This window comes from Mizuhopecten yessoensis, unplaced genomic scaffold (assembly GCF_002113885.1).
Source record: "Mizuhopecten yessoensis strain PY_sf001 unplaced genomic scaffold, ASM211388v2 scaffold9985, whole genome shotgun sequence".
NCBI classification, from domain to species: Eukaryota; Metazoa; Mollusca; class Bivalvia; order Pectinida; family Pectinidae; genus Mizuhopecten; species Mizuhopecten yessoensis.
Window position 1 is genome coordinate 1,092,421 of NW_018408321.1, and position 21,783 is coordinate 1,114,203.

A 21,783-nucleotide genomic window follows, 5' to 3' on the forward strand; every position below is an offset into this window, starting at 1 on the left:
GCCCAGCAGAGTAAAAAGGCCTGGATAAATGTAAGTATCAGAAGAGATATCCCAAGCAGCGTAAAACTGCCTGATCGGCCCTGGTCTATTACATGTACTACAGAATACCATAGTAATGATGGTGTCCCCGATGGTGATGACATCTGTCACTCCCTCCGTGTGTTGTTCTGCTGTCTGGATAATCGTCATCTTGTCCTTAACTGACATAGCTGTTTTGCCTTTGTCTTCTGTACAATTAAGTGAAATAAAAACAGAAATGTATGGCACTACAAAAGCTTGGTTTATAAAAAAATTTAAAGAAGTTTTAACTCCAAACATGAATGATGATATTTGAATTGACACTCTGGAAAAAATCTATATAAATCTATGACTTGTTAAATGCACAAGATCAACAATACTTTTGCAACCACCATTTAATATTGCCGAATTTGTCGGTTATGCTGCTGGATATGTAATGATCTATTTAGAAGTGCGATGTTGGTAACACTGGCAATGCATGTATTTCTGGATGAAAGGAACCAGTCATTCTTTGATACTTACCAGATAGGAAAATGTCTGGTGTCAATTTGGACAGAACCATCAGTTGTCCATTGCTGCTCAGGATTAACAGGTCATACTCAACTGTAAAAAGTAACAAGAGGCTCATAGGGCCTGATAGCACCTCACTAAATCAATGACAAGAGACCAGAGAAAAGATTGATAGGACCTTCACATGAATAAACATTAATCCACAATCAACTGATACAAAGGAAATAAATATTTAAGCATCAACAGTGTGTTATAAAGATCCTTGTTACAAAAAAAATTCTGACATACTCCTATAGATCACACATCAGATGGTTTCATATATTTCAAGTCAAGTTTTCATAAAGTAAAACAGTTTTAAATCAATCCATTGTCTGACTGCATGTTAGTGATATACCATCAGTTCTGCTGTAGAAAGCAATTCTGCTGAAGGCATTTCCTCCGGGCCCCTGTTGACACACTCTCTACAACACAAAAAATGTTATGAATTAACAAAATTAAATGATGAAAGGAAAAGTCACCTCTGAGCACAGAGTATTAACACAACTACATCTCATAGATAGTGGATATAACATGGTTTTTGTTCTCAATAAATGGTGATATTGAGCAAAATGGGCCATACAATGACATGATGACTGGAATGTACTGTATCTCAAAACTTTATACTTAATTGGGTTTTATGAAACCTGTGATCCTAATCATGTTTGTTATAACTTACAGTTGAATAGACAGTCTCCATGGTATCAGAGTTAATCACGAAGATTTTGCCCTGGATGTCCCCGACGACCAGCAGACAACCATCTGGACTCCACTCCATCTCCTCCACCGGGGACTCTATAATAACAAAATACACATCACATGTCATTCCCACTTCTTCATCCAATCACAACTAGCTACTAATGCTACACCATATAAAACGAGTAACAGATATAATTGTATTAGTCTACAAGTATCAGCTGTCACAAAAAAAGTCAAATAAACTAATCTGTGTACTTATTTATTAAGAATGTTATCTGTAATGAACATTTTTATAAAAAGTTGTCTATACTACCTAATTCCAGTGTGCCAGAAAATTGACAGTCCTTGAAAATGGATGCATGCATTTCCACAGCAATGCATGATAGTTCTCCAAGTATGGACGTCACAATGCGAGGGGAATTCTGAACCACAGTCTGGAAATAAAGTCAGAATGAAATGATTTTAAAACATGAATACATGTAGTTTTAAAATAGCAACATGCATTATGCATGGAGGGTACAAACGGTATACTAGTAATTTTAGCAAAGATTGCAATTCAACACAGATCATGGAAATAAATTTATTATCCAAAAGACAAACATACACACAGGAGAAAAATGTTAGTGCTAGCTTCTTATAACTTGGTTGCCAAGCAGGTACAAATGTACAATACTGATACCATTTTGGAATAAAATTGTACAACATATTTACCACATGGTATCTGTGAAATATTTAGTGTCCTCTGCAGTTCATTTTGTTTCAATTTGTGATACCCTTCACCAGTAATTCCACCTTTACTGATCATGAGTATATTAGGTTAAAAAAAGCTTGCTGAAAAAATACAATAGGAAGGTACAGATTCGGGACTGGAAATCCATAGTACCAAATGAGCTTTCTGGTCAGCAGTGATTGTGACCAATTCTAGATCTGATCTTTAAAACTGCAACTATAATTTAATGTACAAAATTCAAAACCACATATAAATATAAATATTCACCAAAAACACATGATTTATACATATATATATATATATATACTAATGAGATTAAAAAATATTCATTATAAGTTTTTCAGGTACATGCAATATATTTGTGTACCTACTACATTGAACTATAAAGTGAACAGTCTCCATTCCAAATAAAACAAGAGTACCGCGGGGCGGAACAAAATACCCCCATCGAATGCCATATAGTGTTATATACTTTCTTACATTGAAATAAGATCTGCATCATTCTAAGAGTGGTTAGCTGATATGCTATAAAAAATGTAGGAGAAAATCTTCAGAAAAAAAATCAAATACTGAAATGAACAAAAGGCAATAAATTTTGCAAAAATCGTCAATTCAAACTTCTTTTAAGGGAGACACAACTTCATATCATGATTATAATGTATACCAAGTTTCAAAGAGATCGGTCGAAAAATGTAGTAGGAGATTGCCAGACAAACAAAGTTTACGCCGGACGGACGTACGGAGCCATACCATAATACTACCGTCAAATTTGACGGTCATATAAAAACTGGCAACATCAATTACTTTGATGCTTAATTTTGCAAACAAAGACACTTGCAGTAGCACAATTTTGGCAAGACCATATGTTAGTACTGTGTGAGAAAATGAATGTTTTCAATACTACAAACCTCTTTCCTGGGGGAAACAGTTGCTATTGTGTCAATCTGATACAGGGCTATACCAGATTCCTTCCTTGGCCCAAAATTCACTGTTTCATCTCCTTCAAAGTTAGCATTCACAACGTCCCAAACCATTTTGTCCTATACGTCCCTGGAAATATTTTTTATGAAAAACCAGTACAATTTTTACCATGTTTTAAGATAGGACAAGGTGTGGTTCCTACCGATTTTTAGAATTTTCCAGTTTTTGTTGATTTTCAGTATTTTAAGCTAATTATAAGTTGCCATTGTTTATGAGTTTCATTATGGTCCTTTCTGCACTTCTTTAGATAGCAAATGATAAATAACAGGGCATAAAATGCCTTTTTAGTTTTCATTTCACCAAACTAATAGGCCAATGTACATGTTGGCAAAATTGCAATGCTGACCACTGGTGAACACCAGATCTAGAGAAGCATGTTGGTTGGTTGGTTGGTTGGTTGAAGGGTTTTGCGCCTACATGAACCCGCCCTTACAGGTTTCATCTCACAGAGAAGCATGTTGCTTGTTGTTCTTTTTATATTTATCTTTTTTTTTTTAAATATTTTTTGTTTCAAAGATTACTAATTATTTTAGCAGGTTGGAATTCCCACGACTTCTCAAGATTGTCTTGCATTGGTGAGATTTCTTTGTATTTGTTTTATGCATGCTGAAATCAGTTGTCTTATACAATTGTACATAAAAGAATAAAAAAATGATTGAAAATCATTAATTTATTGTTACCAGGGTAATCAAACAATCTTTGAAGGAGGGATCACCCCAATATCTTACCCTTCAAGTATAGATGTCTGGAGTTGGACTAACCATAATATAACAAACAAAGGAATTTCACAATTGCGAGACAATCTCCGAAAGTTGAGGGAATTTCCTGCCTATTTAATACAAGTTCTAGCTATACTAGCTATATACAACTAGCTGAATAATGTTGATAGGTTTGAAAGCCAGACTATAGTGTTGGTCAATCGGGTCAAAATCATAATTAACAATTGATTTGTAAATAATTGCAATCAAACTGATGCATGATAACTTGATATTTTTATGGGACTGAATACCCAAATAAAATGACAACACAATGTCAAGTACTATTTTTTTCAGGTTCAGATCCACAGACAAGAGTTGTTTACTATGCATTAGATTTTCTTCTTTTATATTAAATGGATTACAGCCAACTTTTTTTGATTGTTTTTTTCCCCCAACATTACCATCAATCATAAAAAAGAAAAAAATGAAGTTATTTCAATTTCAATGCATAATTATTGTACTATGCATTGCATACATTTAACAACTGGGTCCAGTAAGAATTAATTAGAATGATTTATATGGAATTTGTAAATTGTAATCGATAATCTGAAGAATAACAAATTCTAGACAGAAACAATATTCTAACAAATGTTCAACATGGTTTTTGTTCTAAGCACTCTACCGAAACTCAACTTATTTTAACTATTGATGACTTAGCCAGATACATAGATAAAAACAAACAGACAGATATTGCACTTTTAGATTTCTCAAAGGCCTTTAAAAGGTTCCCCATCAAAAGCTACTATCTAAACTTACTTATTGTGGTATAAACAGCCAAACATGTATTTGGATATATCTCAGTTTTTGAATTCTAGAACCCAGAGTCTTGCTAAATGGAACATAATCGGATATCTGTTCTATCTTCTCAGGGGACAGTCCACATGCCCTCTCCTATTTTTGGTGTATATCAATGATATTGTCAACTCATTTCTGTGTAACATAAAACTATATGCTGATGACTGTCTATTATATACACAAATAAACTCCATTGAAGATTGTGCTTATGCGGCGTTCACACAGTGCCGATTATGGCTCCTGTTTGAGATCAGACAGCGCTTTGATCACGAAAAGCGAAAAAGTCGAATTACTATCCTCAATGATCTGGAATGTCCTATCATTGTCTGAACGCAGTCGTATACGTTCGTAACAGAATCCTATGGATCAGGAATGATCAGGAGAGGTCGGCGAAGCAATTCCGACAGTTAGGTGCGTCCCGTAACATTCGGGAAACTCAGCCGATTTTGTCTAGTCTGATTACAAACATGACTATGTTGTGACGGATTCTGCTGTATCGGATCAAAATCGTAACATTATCCTGTGTTGTCTGGATGGTGTCCTGTGGATCGGGACGCTGTCATGATGAACTGGCAAGATTTGGAGACATTTTTCATTGTCGTTTCTTGCCGATTAAGTCCAGATCTTGTCGAATGCGTCGGTGAATCAGATTCGGTCGTTTTTTACCATGCGGAAGATACAAATCGGATCAGATTTAGATTGAGAACGGGAGAATCGGGACAAATTTGCCTGGTAACGGCTGAATGGGACGCTTCCTGAACAATATCTGATTGTTGTCGTGATTAAATAAATGTTTTCACAAATTTGTGAATTTCCCGCCACGAATCACAGGATCTTGATCAGACTTTTGACAATTTTAATCAGGAGTGGTCCTATCAAGGACGACAGTAAAAATCCTGAATGTGTGACAGAGGCTTAAGTTGAATAATGACCTTAAGTCTTAAGAAAAATGGGAAGAAAAGTGGCAAATGAATTTTAACACCAGTAAATGTTCTATTATTAACGTATCTAAATAAAGAAACATCATTATAATTAATTTTTTAATTATACCCTTCATAATCAGATTTTAGAAAATGTAGATACTAACAAAAATCTTTGTGTCACGTTCAGTTCAGACCTAACTTGGGGCAAACACATTCAATCAGTGACGAACAAGGCCAATAAGACTTGGGCTTCTTATGTCGAAATACATCTTCATGTACTAGGAAAGTTAAATCACAGGCATACACTACTCTTGTAAGATCAGTTTTAGAATATATGCCTCAACTTGTTGGGACCCCTGTTAAAAATAACCCAAATCGCTTTAACAGTAACTTTTGCAAGATATTACTGAAAATAGCATTAATTTACGACAAGGTAAATAATATTTTACTAAAATATGTTGACTGAAAGCGATGGCTACTTAGAAACTTGATGTAACTTTACCGGAAGTATTGCATCTATATTTGGTACTTTCTCACACGCAAATAAAGTTTATTTTTGCATTTGTATTATGTTTCATGAAAGAATAAATACGACCTGGACAAACAATTTGAAAAATTTTAAGATTAAGTGATTTTTCCTATTTTTAGTAACAAATCCATACCACTATTGGCGTATAATAGGCGAGTTTGCACATGATACGCAAGTTAGTGGTTTTCCCCGACCTGATAATGGAAGAGGAAGAAGAACTGGAAAAACAGATCAATCTAATTATAATTGATCACTGCCACTGGTCCATCACTATATATATATTAGTACTAATATCAATACCCGGCCTCCTCTTCTCTGACGACGAAATATATAAACAAATCTCTCGTCGTCAGAAAGCTACGTTATCGCAGCTATATACATATGCTAGCCATGATGTGCATATCATGTAACAGCATTGTATCATTTTAAAAAATGTGTTGATGACCATTCTGTCTTATTATTGATTCATAATTAAGTGTTTATAAACTTGTTTTTATTTCATTTTATTTCCCATTTCAGTAAAGATTTTTTATCTTCAAACCCTTGAACGCTACTGTAGGAGTCGAACCTGGGGCCTCTGCCTCAGTGCCTGATTCAGGGTGTGGTTTACCGAATCATTACCGAGTTGGTAGGAAGTGGCTAGTGTTTTATCAGGGTGACATGTAATAAAACGTCTTGGTAATTGTCACTAATTCACTGTTCTTGATTAACGCCATACATACCTATAACTTAAAGATTCCTTACTGCAACTTCTGTACGACTTTTCGAAACGCGCGGGTTAATTCTCCGGAAGTCCAGATTCCAGTGTTAGTTTCGAATAAAAGATTTTTTTGAACAAAACGTTTTTAAAAGTTTAATTATTTTTTATTCAAACACTTAGGCGTATAATCACAAAATATAAACATCATTTTCCATAGGGAACTTGTACATCAAATGATAACATCTGTAAATAAACTAGCTTTTAGAACCGAACTTCCGTGTTTTCGGGAGTTTTCTTATGTTTTAAGGAAAAGATCAGAAAACATCATTGTTTACATGTAACTTGGGAACACATCATTCTTCTAGCCTATTTCATAATGTTCACAATAAGGAAACGTGTGTTTATAGTACTTTCTTGATGTCAATATTCAAATTCGACTTTATAACTACCATCGAAAATGGGGTGTGCATCCGGGAAAGCATCTGTTGGTGTTAGCAGTAAGTGTTTAGCGATATTTTGGCGCACCAAACAGCCTAACAGGTTGTCAACCCTCATATGAAGGATCAGCTGAGGATTGTCTTTCGTTTGATTTTTTGTTTGGTTAAATCCGACTTAACAAAGTTAAATTGATATTAATGCGTTCATGCAGACGTGTATGTAGGCCAAAATTGAAACGATTTTAAATTTATTTATCTTGCACCTATATCTATTGGTCCTACTGCAGAGGCATGAAAAAGGGGGTCCTTTAATTACAGTGATTAGGGTGGGTTTTTGTGTGGGTTTTTTTGTGCAAGGTATAGATAAAAAGATAAAATCTGGCGTATGTTTAGCGTGTGATGAGGGCTTCAAGGGCTGTGTAGGGTAAGTGTGCCTTGAAGTCCTCTAGTGTTGTGCATTGTACTGCTGCTATGGGAAGGAGATTCCATTGTGTTATTGTGTGTGGAAAGAATGAATATTTGTAGGTGTCTTTTGTAGTAGATATGTGTTTGTATGCGTGAGGGTGTGCATGTCTGGTGCGAGGGTCTACGGGTGTGCGTATATGAGTTGGGTTTAAAATTACGATTTTGTGTATGATTTTGTAAAAAAGGATAATTCTTGTGTGACAGCGCCGTGTTTGTAGTGTTGGCCATTGTAGTGTGTGGATCATATCTGTTATGGAACTAGTGTTGTGGTAACTGTTTTGTACGTAGCATGCTGCTCTTCGTTATGTTTTTTTCTTTTTGTTTAATTTGGTTTGTGTTGTGTGGATCCCAAATGGAAGAGCAGTGTTCAAGTTTTGGCCTGACTAGTGCTTTGATGCATGTTCTTTTATATGTGGTGAGTTTATTTTTAAGTTGCATTTTAGAAAACCTAGGGACCTATTGGCATTGGCTGTGATGTTGTTAATATGTTTGTCCCATCATAGGTTATTTTGTATTGTTAATCCAAAGTATTTGCTTGATTCTACTTGGTGTTATGTGTGGTTGTGGAGTTTGTAGTCATGGTGTATTGTGTTGCGTTTCGGTGTAATGTTGAGTATGTTGCATTTGTCAGGGTGAAATTTCATTAACCAGTCCACCTCCCATTGTTTTGCTGCGTCAAGGTCATATGGAAGTTTTAGTGTGTCTTCTTTGTTGTTTATCGTCTTGTATATGATGCTGTCGTCTGCAAACAGTCTAAGTGTGCTGTATTTCATGTATTCGTGGAAGTCATTGATGTAGATGAGGAAGAGGATGGGGCCCAAACAGGTTCCTTGAGGGACCCCAGAGGTTTACAAGTCAACTGTTTTACTTTGCTTTTCTGATTTCAGATACCACTCCTAGGGTGAAAGAAGGATTTGTTGAAATTTTTTCTTGTAAGTATCTTTTATTTAAAATCCAACTTCATAATACATACACTGTATATATGTCACACAGAAAAACAGCCTGTATCCACGTGTGTAAAAAATCATGTGGCATACCTGATACAGTATGTATATCAATATATATTTACATTTGCTCTGCATTGCCACTATATATCACTACCAAGGCCAGTTCCGTGTTATGAATATTAACCATTTTATTTAAGACTATTATAAAATGTGAATTGAATATATTGATTGATTAAATTATAGAAATAAATTGTATCAATGTTTTTGTGTATATTTCCGTAAGCAATACCATGAGTTGGTCTACCTCTTGAACAAACAGCGAAATTCTGATTGAAAAAGAGTGTTGTGAACTTAGATATGAAAATTATACAAATGTTAATATAAGCATAAAACAGCAATCTGTTCTGCGTTATGGTCCTATAACAAGGAACAGGATTGCAGGCAAAATTAATAACTTGTGTTTAAGCACAACTACTGTTCATTAGAACAGAATGCTCTTTATAATACTTAATGGAATTTAAATGCTATTGTAACAGGAAAGAGAGTAGTGTGTTTCCACTGGCGATTGAACCTGCGACCTCTAGCTTTCCAGTTCAGCCCTCTACAAATTGAAGAAACTCTAACTCAAAGCTAGAATCGAAGGCAACTGTAATCACATGCACATTTAAAATCTGCCACACTACTCACCTTTTTATTGTAAGGTTACCCTCGAACATCAAAACAATCAGTGTTCTAACTTCCTATCACGACAGTGAGGACCACAGATATGAATTGTAACAGGAACGAATGTTTCATTTATTTTTGTTATTTGCATTTTGCTACAAGACGAAAAGATTTTAAAACCAGGATATTTTAGTTGTGTCAAACAGCCGTTACACAATTTTTATGTCTTCTATTATGCTGTACTGTATGTGGTACTTCTTTTGAATTCTTAAAGTGTTTTGCATTGAGTGATGCTGTTTGAAAGGAGATAATTCCATTGTATTATGATACATGGGAAGAGCGAATATTTGCAGGTGTATTTGGATGAGTGGATGTGTCAGTATAACTAAGGTTGTGTCAGTGTTGTGTTTGGGGTCTGCACGTAAGGGGCCCAGGTTTTAATGTTTATCAATTCGTAACATACTACTACCTTGCAAAAGAGTATGAACTGTGTCCTTGTTCAGCATGTTTTGAGTATATAAAATTACATGTATATATATGTTCCCAATGTTTTTAACCCACCTGGCCCTCTTTGGGCCAGGTGAGCTTATGCCGTGGTGTGGCGTTCGTCGTCCATCCATCTGTCATCCCTCCGGCGTCAACTTCTTACTTTAAACAACTTCTTCTGAATAACCAATAGGCCCAGACTGATGATATTTGGCCAGTTGCATGCTAGGATTAAGGGCTACCAACATTGTTCAAATGTCCTTTGCCCATTTTCAAGGTCACAGGGGTCAAATATATTAAAATATTTTAACAACTACTTTTGAATAACCAGGATGATGATATTTGGCTAGTAGCATGCTTGGATAAATGACTACCAAGTTTGTTCAATTTAATGACCTTGACTTATATTCAAGGTCACAGGGGTCACATATGTTTAAAACTTTAAAACAACTTCTCCTGAATAACCAAGAGGCCCAGGATGATGATATTTGGCCAGTAACATGCTGGGATGAAGGGGTACCGATTTTGTTCAATTGAATGACCTTGACTTCTATTTATGGTCACAGGGGTCAAATATGTTGGAAAATTGAAACAATTTCTTCTAAATAACCAAACGGTCCAGGGTGATGATATAAGGCCAGAAGCATGCTGGAATGAAGGGTTACTAAGTTTGTTAAAATGAATGACCTTTGCCTATATTCAAGGTCACAGGTTAAAATGAATTACCTTTGCCTATATTCAAGGTCACAGGGGTCAATTGTCTAAAAAAACACTATAAATGACTTCTGATGAATAACCAAGATGTCAAGGGTGATAATGTTTTGCTAGTGTCATGCATGCATGAAGGATTACCAAGTTTGTTCAAATGAATGACCTTCATCCATATTCAAGGTCACAAGGGTCAAATATGTCAAAAAACTTATATGACTTCTCCTAAACAAAAAGATGGCTAGGATGATGACATTAAGCCAGTAGCATGCTGGGATTAACGGTTTGAAACGTTTGTTCAAAAGAATGGCCTTGAATTTTATTCAAGGTCACAGGTGTCAAATATGTAAAAAAAACAAAACTTTAAATGACTTTTTCTGAAAAACCGAAATGCAACGGATGGTGATATGTAACCAGTAACATGCTCAGATGATGAACTTTCAAGATTGTTCATATGAATGACATTGACACTCTTTCAAGTTCACATCTGGTCATTGTGTATAAATCTTTAAAATTCATCTTCTCAATAAACAAAAGGTATAGGAAGTGATATTTAGCAAGTTGCATTCTGGGATGAAGGGCTATCAAGTTTGTTCAACTTAATGTCCTTGTTTGACTTCCAAGGTTACAGAGGTCAAATGTGTTTAATTTTTTTTTTTAATGACTTTGAAGTCAGGACACTGATATTTTTCCTGTAACTTTATTTTAGTCTACTTTTAAGGTTACAATTGTGAGATTTATACCAGATGAGCGATGCAGGCCCATTGGGCCTCTTGTTTATCTGAATCTGTCAGTATTTACCTTTTACATTATTGTATTTAACTAGTATGTGTCATGCTTACTTCTTACAGCCAGCTGTTTTGGTGGTGACTGGGAAAGGAAATATCTAGTACTGTATCAAGACTCCATCATTCAGTGGTTCGACGATCGCTTTGATGGAAAACCTTTAGGACAGACACGGCTCAAGGTAAGTGTGGCTCAAACTCTCAGCTGCAAAGGATTCATTGATCTATTTTTTAGTTTTCCTTACAAGCCAAGGTCAGTTGGGAGATCTTGTCAGAGTTTATAATAGGCGGATGTAATAAATATGAATGCTATAAACACTCAGAATGTCAAAGGTGTTATACACATATTTACAAGTTCCGTCCCATTGAATGAATAACATGGCTTCACACAACGTAAATCATAAAATGTGTGTAACTTTTTTAATAATCCTAATCTGTTCACAAGTTGTATGCAATGTCATAGGCACACAGCTATTTCAGATCTATAACAGTATAAGTGTGAAAACTTTGATAATTCTTGTTTATGTTGAAATTGTTCATTTAATTTCAGTCTGTTGCAAGCCATGTTGGGTTTGGAACTATGTGTATGCGCATTCCAGACAGACCAGATCTCCCACAAGGGCAATCCATTGAAACACTGATGGCTTTGCCTAGCGACAAACCTGTCAGAGGCAAAAGGAAAAACAAGAATCTGCTTGTCATATGGATATTATTTTCTGGTGAATCGGATTTAAAGTAAGCAAGCTATTCACGATCCTGAGTCACAAACTTTGGAGTCTCTCAGTCAGGGATGTGGAGACACTTTCGTGCTAAGAAGAATATATATTCAACAGTCAAAATTATAACATGTATTATTTAAGTATCAACTTGAATTATTTTTTTACGTTATTGAGCCATAACATAAAAAAAGGAGTGTAACCTGAATAAACCGTTAGTGGTTTATATTTTCTTATGTTAGGGCTCAGTAGTGTAAAAAAAAATCATTCAAGTTTAAATAAAAAACTATTAAATATTTTCAAACATTGAGTTTGATAAATCACGCATCAAATGATGCAATACTCAAAATCAACTCAAAATATCAATACGCCGACGTCATAACGTAATTGTTTCCGTCGTCCAATCAAAACGCTTGTTTCAGTTCTTTCGTCAGTTTTTTTTTATGTTATGAACTGATAACATAAAAAAATAAACGAATAGAAATGCTTGTTTCAAAAAGATTTAAATTATTGTAACATAAATGATTGCCAGTCTTTCTTTATTCTAATAGGTTGACCCATCCTTGTTAGCCTATTTCTAATATGATGGCCCATCCTTGTTAGCATATTTCTAATATGATGGCCCATCCTTGTTAGCCTATTTCTAATATGATTGCCTGTATTTGTTATTTTGATATGATCATGCACCCATATTTACTTGATTCTACTTTTGTCTGTACTGATACTGAATGTTCTATAGATTTTACAATATCTGTTTTCTTTCCTTCTTTTTTCCAGATATTGGGTGGAGGCATTTCAGAAAGTGGTAAGCAATAAAAATTTGAACTTCTTTCAAAAGACTAAGTCAGATTTATTAGCTCATCTGCCCGAAGGGCAAGTGAGCTTATGCCATGGTGCAGCATTTGTCGTTCGTCTGTCAACTTTTCATTTAAAACTTCTAAATTTGGCCTTGAACATCCTTTGGCAAAGGGGACTCAATTTTATATAAACTTAGGGTTTGGTCCCCCCTGGGGGCAGAGGAGTGGAACCCAATAAGGGAACTTGAGATAAAACCTCTGGGCCTCTTGTCAATGTTTGTAAACTATTTCCTGTAGTTAAGATATCATTCCCATTTCCTATTGGTTCTTACTGAAAGCAGGGTGTAATAAAGAAATTGTCAACATGTAACAGGGAAGAAAAGAAAATTGGGGGAAAAAACTGAACGAAAGCTGTTTCTGCTCAGGTTGATATTTTCCCAACATTTAGGATTCCAAGTTATGTATTTCATGCACTTCTACATTTTGTTTGTATGATTCAGTAACTATAAGACAATGTATACTTGATTATCCAATTGTTTAACAAACTGTCACATGATGCCTCCTTTTTATTGCATCAACAAGTCATTTTCACAACTGACGTCATAATTTTGGTCACCACAGCCAGTAGTGCTCAGTTGTGCAAATGTGATATGGATATATGTGGAAATGTTTAGATATATTTATATGCACACATGTGCCCTCACTCAACAAAGCTAATTTGTCAAAGACCCACATGGCTAACTTCAGCTTGTTTCCAATTACAATACAACTTCGGCTTTTGGAATAGCATTGTATGCATATGTATTATTGTTAAATGATGCATGTCTTTTAACAACAGCAGCAGCACGCTAGAATTGTGTATAAACTTGGCTTAATTATTTTTTTGCAGTTACCTCCCCCTCCTCAGCCATCTCATCCTCCTCCTCAACCCGCTGCACCTCAAGGACAGATGTCTCAGCCACAGAACGGCCAACCACCAGTGCCATATGGATTTAATCCAGCAGTGTATCCAAGTAAGTACACGAAATAAGGAATTAAGTTACTGCTGCTAGCTTCAGAATGAGTTCTAATGTTGTGAATACCATTGAACCAACTGTTTCAGTTCAACCTTACAATATTTGTCCTTATATTTTGCAGATGGTGGAGCACCTCCTAACCATTATGGTCAGCAACCCTGTAAGTCTGTATTTTGTATTAGTAAAAATTAGTTTCATACCCAAGTGTAGTTGGTCCCAACTTTGATTTCTGAACTACTGGATATTGTTTGATTCAGGACACAATATGCTGTGCATCTCACAGAAGTTTGTGACCTCAATATCAGGGTCAAATGTCAAGTCACTTCAATTTTTGTTTGCATCGAAGGTCATGGTCAGCAAGATGAAGAATTAAGAGTTTGAAGGTAAACTCACAATAATATATATCAGGATCATCACAAACTCCTGAAGTGTATTTGACAAAACTATGAAACATGATGAGTATGATGACGTCATGCTGTGTTGTACACCACAAACAGTTATTTACTCTAAGGTCAAGGTCACAACAATGGTCGAAATATCAAATTACTGCAATGCCTGTCCAGGCTGTACATTTTCAATTGTTGCATTTTGTGCTGACATTTCCAGGTTTTTTTAGCCTACCTGGCTCGAAGATGAAGGGTTACCAAGTTTGTTCAAATGAATGACCTTGACCCACTTTCAATGTCACAGGGGTCAAATTTGTTAAAATCTTCAAACAACTTCTTCTCAATAACTAAAATGCCCAGGGTACTGATATTCGGCCTGTAGCATGCTGGGATGAAGGACTACCAAGTTTGTTCAAATCAATGACCTTGACCAACTTTCAATGTCACAGGGGACAAATGTCTTAAAATCTTCAAACCACTTCTTCTCAATAACCAAAAGGCCCAGGGTACTGATATTGGGCCTGTAGCATGCTGGGATGAAGGGCTACCAAGTTTGTCCAAGTGAATGACCTTGACCCAGTTTTAAGGTCACATGGGTCAAATGTCTTAAAATCTTCAAACAATTTCTTCTCAATAACCAAAAGGCCCAAGGTACTGATATTGGGCCTGTAGCATACTGGGAAGGTCAAAGGCATCATATATTTAAATCTTTTAATACGTTCTTATGAATCAAATACTGATATTCTGCCTGTAGCTGTATTTTAGTCCAGCTTGCCAACTTACCAACAAGTATTTATGGTCAGAACATAGTTATATGAAACTGCATAGATGGACTTTGTGTCTGATATTGCACCCTAGAGGTCAAAGTCTTGGTGGGTTAGCTTTGTGAACCATTTCCTTGTCTTATTTTGTTCAAATTGAGATAGACCTCTTATTGGATGAATATAGGTAAGTTTGAGTTCTTCATGTAAATTATACACTTTTTATAAAAACATCTATGAAGTAAGACAGGTCAAGCTGTATGCATTTTTAGGCTACATGTAGTCTAGAAAAGATGATAAGGTGCCATTTTGCTTTTTATTAATTATTTTATTCCTAATTTCAAAAATTTGATTTCTTGATACTAAGAACACATTTTTGACTTCCCCCCTTTCTTGCAATACATAATTCTAGATTTATTGATTTGATAACAAATACAATGAACACCTAAGGTTGGGCAACCCAAGTGTATGCATGTAATTGTATAAAAACAACCGTACTACACATCATGCAAAACGTTTGAACCCAACTGTGTTACCTGTGGTAGTTCTATCATAAATATTGATGCATTTCATTCATTTACTATAAGAGACCTCCTTTCAGTTAAGGTACAATAGAATACAATAATATTTTTCTTTATCAAGAAATGAATTCATGATGTCAGGAAATGGGAAACAAATTTGAAAAGGTTGCCTCATAGAAATGTACATGAAAATGTATATCTAAGTTATTTAATATTGAATTTATAAATCATGTTATTTTATGTAATATGTGCAACTGAATATGGTGACTGTATTCATGAATTTTAAATATTGAAAAATGGCTGTACTGGGTCAAAAATATTTTTGAACCCCCCCAAAAGAATAATTATAAAAAAATGTGTGAAGAATATAGATAAAGCTATAATAACATCATATTTTACCTGAGTGTTATATGAATGTTACTTTTGATACATTAAGTTGATGACAGATAAAATATATAGTAATCACATTGCCTGTGTTTTCTAATGGTGGAACTTGTTTTGTCCTCAGATGGTGCACAGCCTCAGCAGTATGCAGGTTTGTATACATATTCCCCATATTCAACAAATGTATGGTCAGCATTGTTATTTATTGTAATTTACCAGTGTTATCAACACTTATAATCACACTTTCGATATAGGGTTGTAGCCATGCATATGTAAAAACATAACGCAGGTGACAGAGACACAGTGGCTGCCTCAAACTTGTTAGTGCATGTGAGGGACTTTATGATATTTTTTTTTATTTTCATTTTTAATTGAATACAAATATATATATGCTTGTATAATAATGTTTGTATATTTGTGTACTAATATTTGCCTATATATATTTGTATACAAATGTTCATATATTTTTCTACAAATGTTTATATAATTTTCTACAAATGTTTATATAATTTTCTACAAATGTTTATATATTTGTTAACTAATATTTATATAATTCTTTTGAAATGATTATATATTTTATTTTACATAGGACAACCTACGACAGTGGTTGTAAATAACACCCATCATACACAGACCCATCACAGTAGTGGTGATGGTGGATTCGCGACAGGTATGTCTGATAAATATTCAGGTATCACTCTTCAACACTGCCAAGTCTTTAAAAAGATAAATAAAAAAAAACAGTATATTCGATACAAGGTTATACAAATTAAATGTGTGATTTTTTATAGAAGAATTCAAATTTTGAATTTGTGTTTTGCACAGGAGAATTTAAAATAGAAGTTTAAGCCATGAACCATTTTCTCATTGCAGGATTAGTACTTGGAGGAGCCTTAGCCTATGGAATGGCCCGTCCCTATGGCTGGGGATACGGTTGGGGATGGGGTGGTTATGGCTATGGGTACCATGGATGGGGCTCTGGCAGTTGGGGAAGCTTTGGTTCCCATGGCTGTGGTGGCTATGGTGGGGGTGGTTGCGGTGGGGGTGGTTGTGGTGCCGGCTGTGGAGGAGGTTGTGGTGGCGGTGGAGGAGGTTGTGGTGGCGGGGGAGGTGGTTGTGGGGGTGGGGAGGGAGGTGGTGGTGGATGTGGGGGTGGGGATGGAGGTGGTGGGGGATGTGGGGGTGGGGATGGAGGTGGTGGTGGATGTGGGGGTGGGGATGGAGGTGGTGGTGGATGTGGGGGTGGGGATGGAGGTGGATGTGGGGGAGGCTGTGGAGGGGGGTGTGGGGGAGAATAGATCTTATATATTATTGATCTATATGCAAAGACTGTTCTAAATTCATAGAATTATTTTGTCCTAAAAGCTACCAAGCTCCTTGACTACAATGATGAAGGCGTTGATCAGAATGTGCTGGATTTTATTTCACTTATTTTAAACATAGTTTACACTTGATATTTCCTTATCTCTTTTATGTATAGCATTTATAGAAGAACAGGAAATAAGTTAAATACGGTTGTATGTGCACATTTATGTTAATTTTTCATAAATAGGACATTGACTATTTACACTTAAGAAAATAATTAGGATTTATGTAAAGATAAATTATTCACTTCTTAGATACCAACAATACGTTTGAAAGGTTTGATTAAATATAGTTTGTGTTAAGTAATGTACCTGTATAGAGGTTGTTGTTTTTACATTTGATTCCCAAATAAGGAATATTTTATTTCCTACATTTGTTATAAAATATTTCCTATATTTTCATGTGATTCCGTTTTTACGACTATTTGAATTGTGATATTAATACATCCGTCCAGTAGTGCTCACTTGACAGATTTTCCATTAGATATAGTTAATGTCTTTACCATTATTACTTGTGTTGAGTTTTATGTTCCAAGATAAAATCGATACTTTTAATTGTGTTTTACGTACTTCAGATACATTATTGTGATTGAACTAAAGTATCCTAGAGGAATTTTGCAAATTAGATGGGATGTTATATAAATGTCTTATAGCAATTACTGAGGTACAACAATAATTTGGAATGCCCATATTTACCTGCTTCATTCAATTTGCACCACTCACCTCTATCCTCTGACCGTCCTCATATGACCCTGGCTGTTACTAGTACGTAAAACCGCAAACAAACAAACCTCCACCCTGAAGTCTACTTCCATCTTGAGCCTCTATAAAACTCTCTGTGTCATCCTACATCACCCTGTGCCACCCTTATCAGCCTTTATAAAGGGTTACCTGTAGACATCAGATATACTGTTGAGTTGGGACCAGTGCTATCTTCTGTACCAATATCAGATATATTGCTGATATAGGACCAGTATGGTACTTTTTATTGTACATGCGTATATGAAATAAATTAATGAACTTTGTGCTTGTTCCTGCATATATCATATATGTTATTGAGAGTGGGTCATACTTTGTACCTACATGGACTATATTGTTAAGATTGGACTATTACATTGTGTTTGTACCTATATCAGGGCCCATAGTCATGAAATTGTTCTCATGCTCATACTGAGACTCCGTGCTCCAGCCCAATTTCTTGTTCTAGTGATTAATGAATAAAGAATCACATTTTGTAGATGATTTTGGAGAAACTCCACGCCAAATTATGTTTTTAGTGTTTACACTTGACTACCTGACCATGTCACATGATTTAAGTAAGTTACAAGAAAGTCTATTTGAGCTCAGAACACTGAGCATGAGAACAGATTCGTTAATGAAAGCCCAGATGAGCCACACTTTGCGTCTACATCAGATATAATGTTGAGTTAGGACCAGTATTTTGTCATACATATTTTCATAGTAAGTTCAGAATGTGGGAAATATTCTGTAAAATTTTCGGAGGCTAATGTCAATTTTTTTTTAATACTTTAAAAACGGTTTTGATATAATGGGTATACTTATACTTTTTTTAAATATCTATACTTTTTTGAAAAACAGAATTTTTCTAACCAGTTAAAATCATTTTTGAGATATTTCTTGCAGATTTTTACATTTCTCACATTCTAGGAAGTAGATTCACATAATTTGATATCCCTTCAAGCCAAGTCCTTTCCCAAGCCACACGAGTCAGAATCTCATGTAATAGTATTGTGGGACCAGTTAAGGAACCAAAAATTACAGATTTAAAAAAAATAATTGAAATTCTCAACAATTGTATTAATGAGACTGTATATAACTTAAGGAACATATATCTTTTATTTTAGTGATTTAAAGTAAGGAAAATTATAGGCCTTGACATGACACCTAAATGCACCAGGCTGTGATGCTGTTTTTAAAAACTTGATTTATGTTATATTTATGCAACAGTTTAATCAAATATATCATGCAATTATGGAAATACTGAAACCTAACAATTCAGATACTGCATTTTTAACTATGTTTGAATTCCTATTTCCCACTCAAAGTATGACATCATTTAAGCATTATCTATATACACCGAGTACTCAGCAATCCAATTACACTTTTATCTCTTGTTTGAATTTATTGAAGAATAAATTATTAATGCTTCATAGACTTATTTCATTGAAGAATAATTTATTGTTTTACTTATTAAGTTTTGAGCTGTGAGACTAGAATAACACATTTATATTTGGTGTCATTTACATGTGTATACATATGTAATATATAATCCTGTTAATCCCTTTGTCATTTTAATATCGGTGCATATCATTAATAAAGTTTGATACATTGATTGTTAAACAAGGACGTTTTGTTTGTTGTTTTACTGACAATCTTGTTTAAAGATGGGTGAAATACCTCAACACAGTGCTGTACATAGTATTAGACAATTATGTATGACTTAGACAGTTATGTATGACTTAGACGGTTATGTATGACTTAGACAGTTATGATGGCTTAGACGGTTATAAATGACTTAGACAGTTATGTATGACTTAGACAGTTATGTATGACTTAGATGGTTATGATGACTTAGACGGTTATGTATGACTTAGACAGTTATATATGACTTAGACAGTTATGTATGACTTGGACGGTTATGATGACTTAGACAGTTATGTATGACTTAGATGGTTATGATGACTTGGACGGTTATGATGACTTAGACGGTTATGATGACTTAGATGGTTATTATGACTTGGACGGTTATGTATGACTTAGACAGTTATGATGACTTAGACAGTTATATATGACTTAGACAGTTATGTATGACTTAGACAGTTATGATGACTTAGACAGTTATGATGACTTAGATGGTTATGATGACTTCGACAGTTATGTATGACTTAGTTATGTATGACTTAGGCAGTTATGTATGACTTAGACAGTTATGTATGACTTAGACAGTTATGATGACTTAGACAGTTTTGTATGACTTAGACAGTTATGATGACTTAGATGGTTATGATGACTTAGACAGTTATGTATGACTTAGACAGTTATGATGACTTAGACAGTTATGTGTGACTTAGACAGTTATGTATGACTTAGACAGTTATGAATGACAATTCATTGAGCAGCCAAACAGCTGATGGTAAAACCCAATGAAATGGAATGGATAATCAATCTATGGCTTAAAATAAAGAAGTAACCATTATGTAGGATATAACTGCTCCAAGATTGAAAAATCTACAGTAAGTCTCTGATAGTCTAATTATCCCTACTCAGCTTCTTTGTCTGTGGTAGCTTGGACATTTTAGGTAACAATGATGTTTGAGGTAGCGAGGACTGTTGAGGTAGCAAGGACTGTTAAGGTAGTGAAGTTGAAGCAGTTGATTGTGTAGTGAGAGTAAAGAAATCTCAAATTTCTTTGGAAAACCATATGTTATCAAGACTTTAATGGGATAACTTGCCTTCCTGCTAATGGAACGCCTAAGTTCTAATGAGACATTGTTAGTTGCATGATGATAGGAGCAATACTAAATATGCTGTCACTCTTTTTAATAGATATGTCTCGCATCTTTTAAAAGGTCTGACATGAAATTTGGCAAACATCCTCAAGTTAGTTAAGATGTGGAAGTTATTCACACTGCTATTTCTCACATGCCATGGATATTGGCCAGTCTATGTCATAGGTTATCAATGTATTTTTCCTTTCCTCAGATGAAACTGCGAACTAAACATCAGACTAAAAAAACCTCGAAAATCTGAAGAAATAAAATCCAAAACTTTATTGCATTATTAAATCTTATTTATCTGTGACATTCATAATCCTAGTCTTCATGTTTATTTAGAATAAATTGTTCCAATAGTTTAATATAGTTGACCCCCATGACCTGGAATGTTGATCAAGGTCATTCATTGGAAAATGATTGGCTGGCGGACTGGATAACTAGTGCACACGTTTTTCACCAAGATTGTCAGGGTTTGAAGGTCACATAAGCAAAATACAATGTTCATGAATGTTAAAATATTCCAACAAAGAACCTTTAGATTATCAGTAACCTTAATTATACCTTATTTCATACTTGCCAACCCTCCCTATTTAGGAGGGAGAATCCCGATTTTGGGCTTTAACCAGTGACTTTGCTTACCTGTTCTTATATTCTAACATCTAATGATTTCATCTTAAAAAACAACTCCAAATATGTCATTTTAAAGGGTTATTTTGTCTCTTACAAATAAGGGGGTGTATACACACATTTTAGTATATATGCTTTAATTTTGAGCATGCAGAATCTCCCCCATGGAAATTTCAAAGAGTAGGCAAGATATGAGACGTGTTTGCGTGTGTACCGGGCTGGTGTTCTGAGGTGCTGTTTTAAATCAAGCTGTGTTTGTCTCTACTTGTACGTAGAGAAAGTGATTAACACTATGGCCATGCTCCTTCCTTGGAGCAGAGTCGTCGCATTAAATAATCTACTAACGACATTTTGATACCTGAACAAAGGTAGAACTAAGTAACAGCGGTAAGTTTAACATAGGCCTAGTAACGTTACTTGTCTGGTAGAACTAAGTAACAGCGGTAAGTTTAACATAGGCCTAGTAACGTTACTTGTCTGGTAGAACTAAGTAACAGCGGTAAGTTTAACATAGGCCTAGTAACGT

The 21,783-nt window shown here is 35.0% G+C and overlaps 2 protein-coding genes across 3 annotated transcripts in view; one reads left to right on the top strand and one right to left on the bottom strand.

Moving 5' to 3' along the window:
• LOC110459179 (kinetochore-associated protein 1-like) overlaps positions 1-6,777 on the bottom strand; it is a 51,935-nt gene extending 45,158 nt beyond the window's left edge. Inside the window, exons 1-7 of one of the 2 annotated variants that reach the window (XM_021511315.1) lie at positions 6,702-6,777; positions 2,902-3,043; positions 1,577-1,697; positions 1,244-1,359; positions 923-989; positions 541-621; positions 109-227 (exon numbers count right to left, since the gene is read on the bottom strand). In XM_021511315.1, the coding sequence (XP_021366990.1) occupies positions 109-227; positions 541-621; positions 923-989; positions 1,244-1,359; positions 1,577-1,697; positions 2,902-3,027 (630 nt within the window). In that variant the 5' untranslated portion in view covers positions 3,028-3,043; positions 6,702-6,777. The remainder of the gene's footprint in view (positions 1-108; positions 228-540; positions 622-922; positions 990-1,243; positions 1,360-1,576; positions 1,698-2,901; positions 3,044-6,701) is intronic. The other variant, XM_021511316.1, reaches the window with a different exon arrangement.
• A 244-nt stretch (positions 6,778-7,021) lies between these two features.
• Positions 7,022-21,783, top strand: part of LOC110459197 (aspartate, glycine, lysine and serine-rich protein-like) — a gene marked incomplete at its 3' end in the record, with an annotated part of 45,642 nt that continues 30,880 nt past the window's right edge. Inside the window, exons 1-9 of the mRNA XM_021511338.1 lie at positions 7,022-7,176; positions 8,469-8,513; positions 11,237-11,352; positions 11,721-11,905; positions 12,664-12,691; positions 13,573-13,696; positions 13,821-13,859; positions 15,876-15,902; positions 16,341-16,421. Of these exons, the coding sequence (XP_021367013.1) occupies positions 7,137-7,176; positions 8,469-8,513; positions 11,237-11,352; positions 11,721-11,905; positions 12,664-12,691; positions 13,573-13,696; positions 13,821-13,859; positions 15,876-15,902; positions 16,341-16,421 (685 nt within the window). The remainder of the gene's footprint in view (positions 7,177-8,468; positions 8,514-11,236; positions 11,353-11,720; positions 11,906-12,663; positions 12,692-13,572; positions 13,697-13,820; positions 13,860-15,875; positions 15,903-16,340; positions 16,422-21,783) is intronic.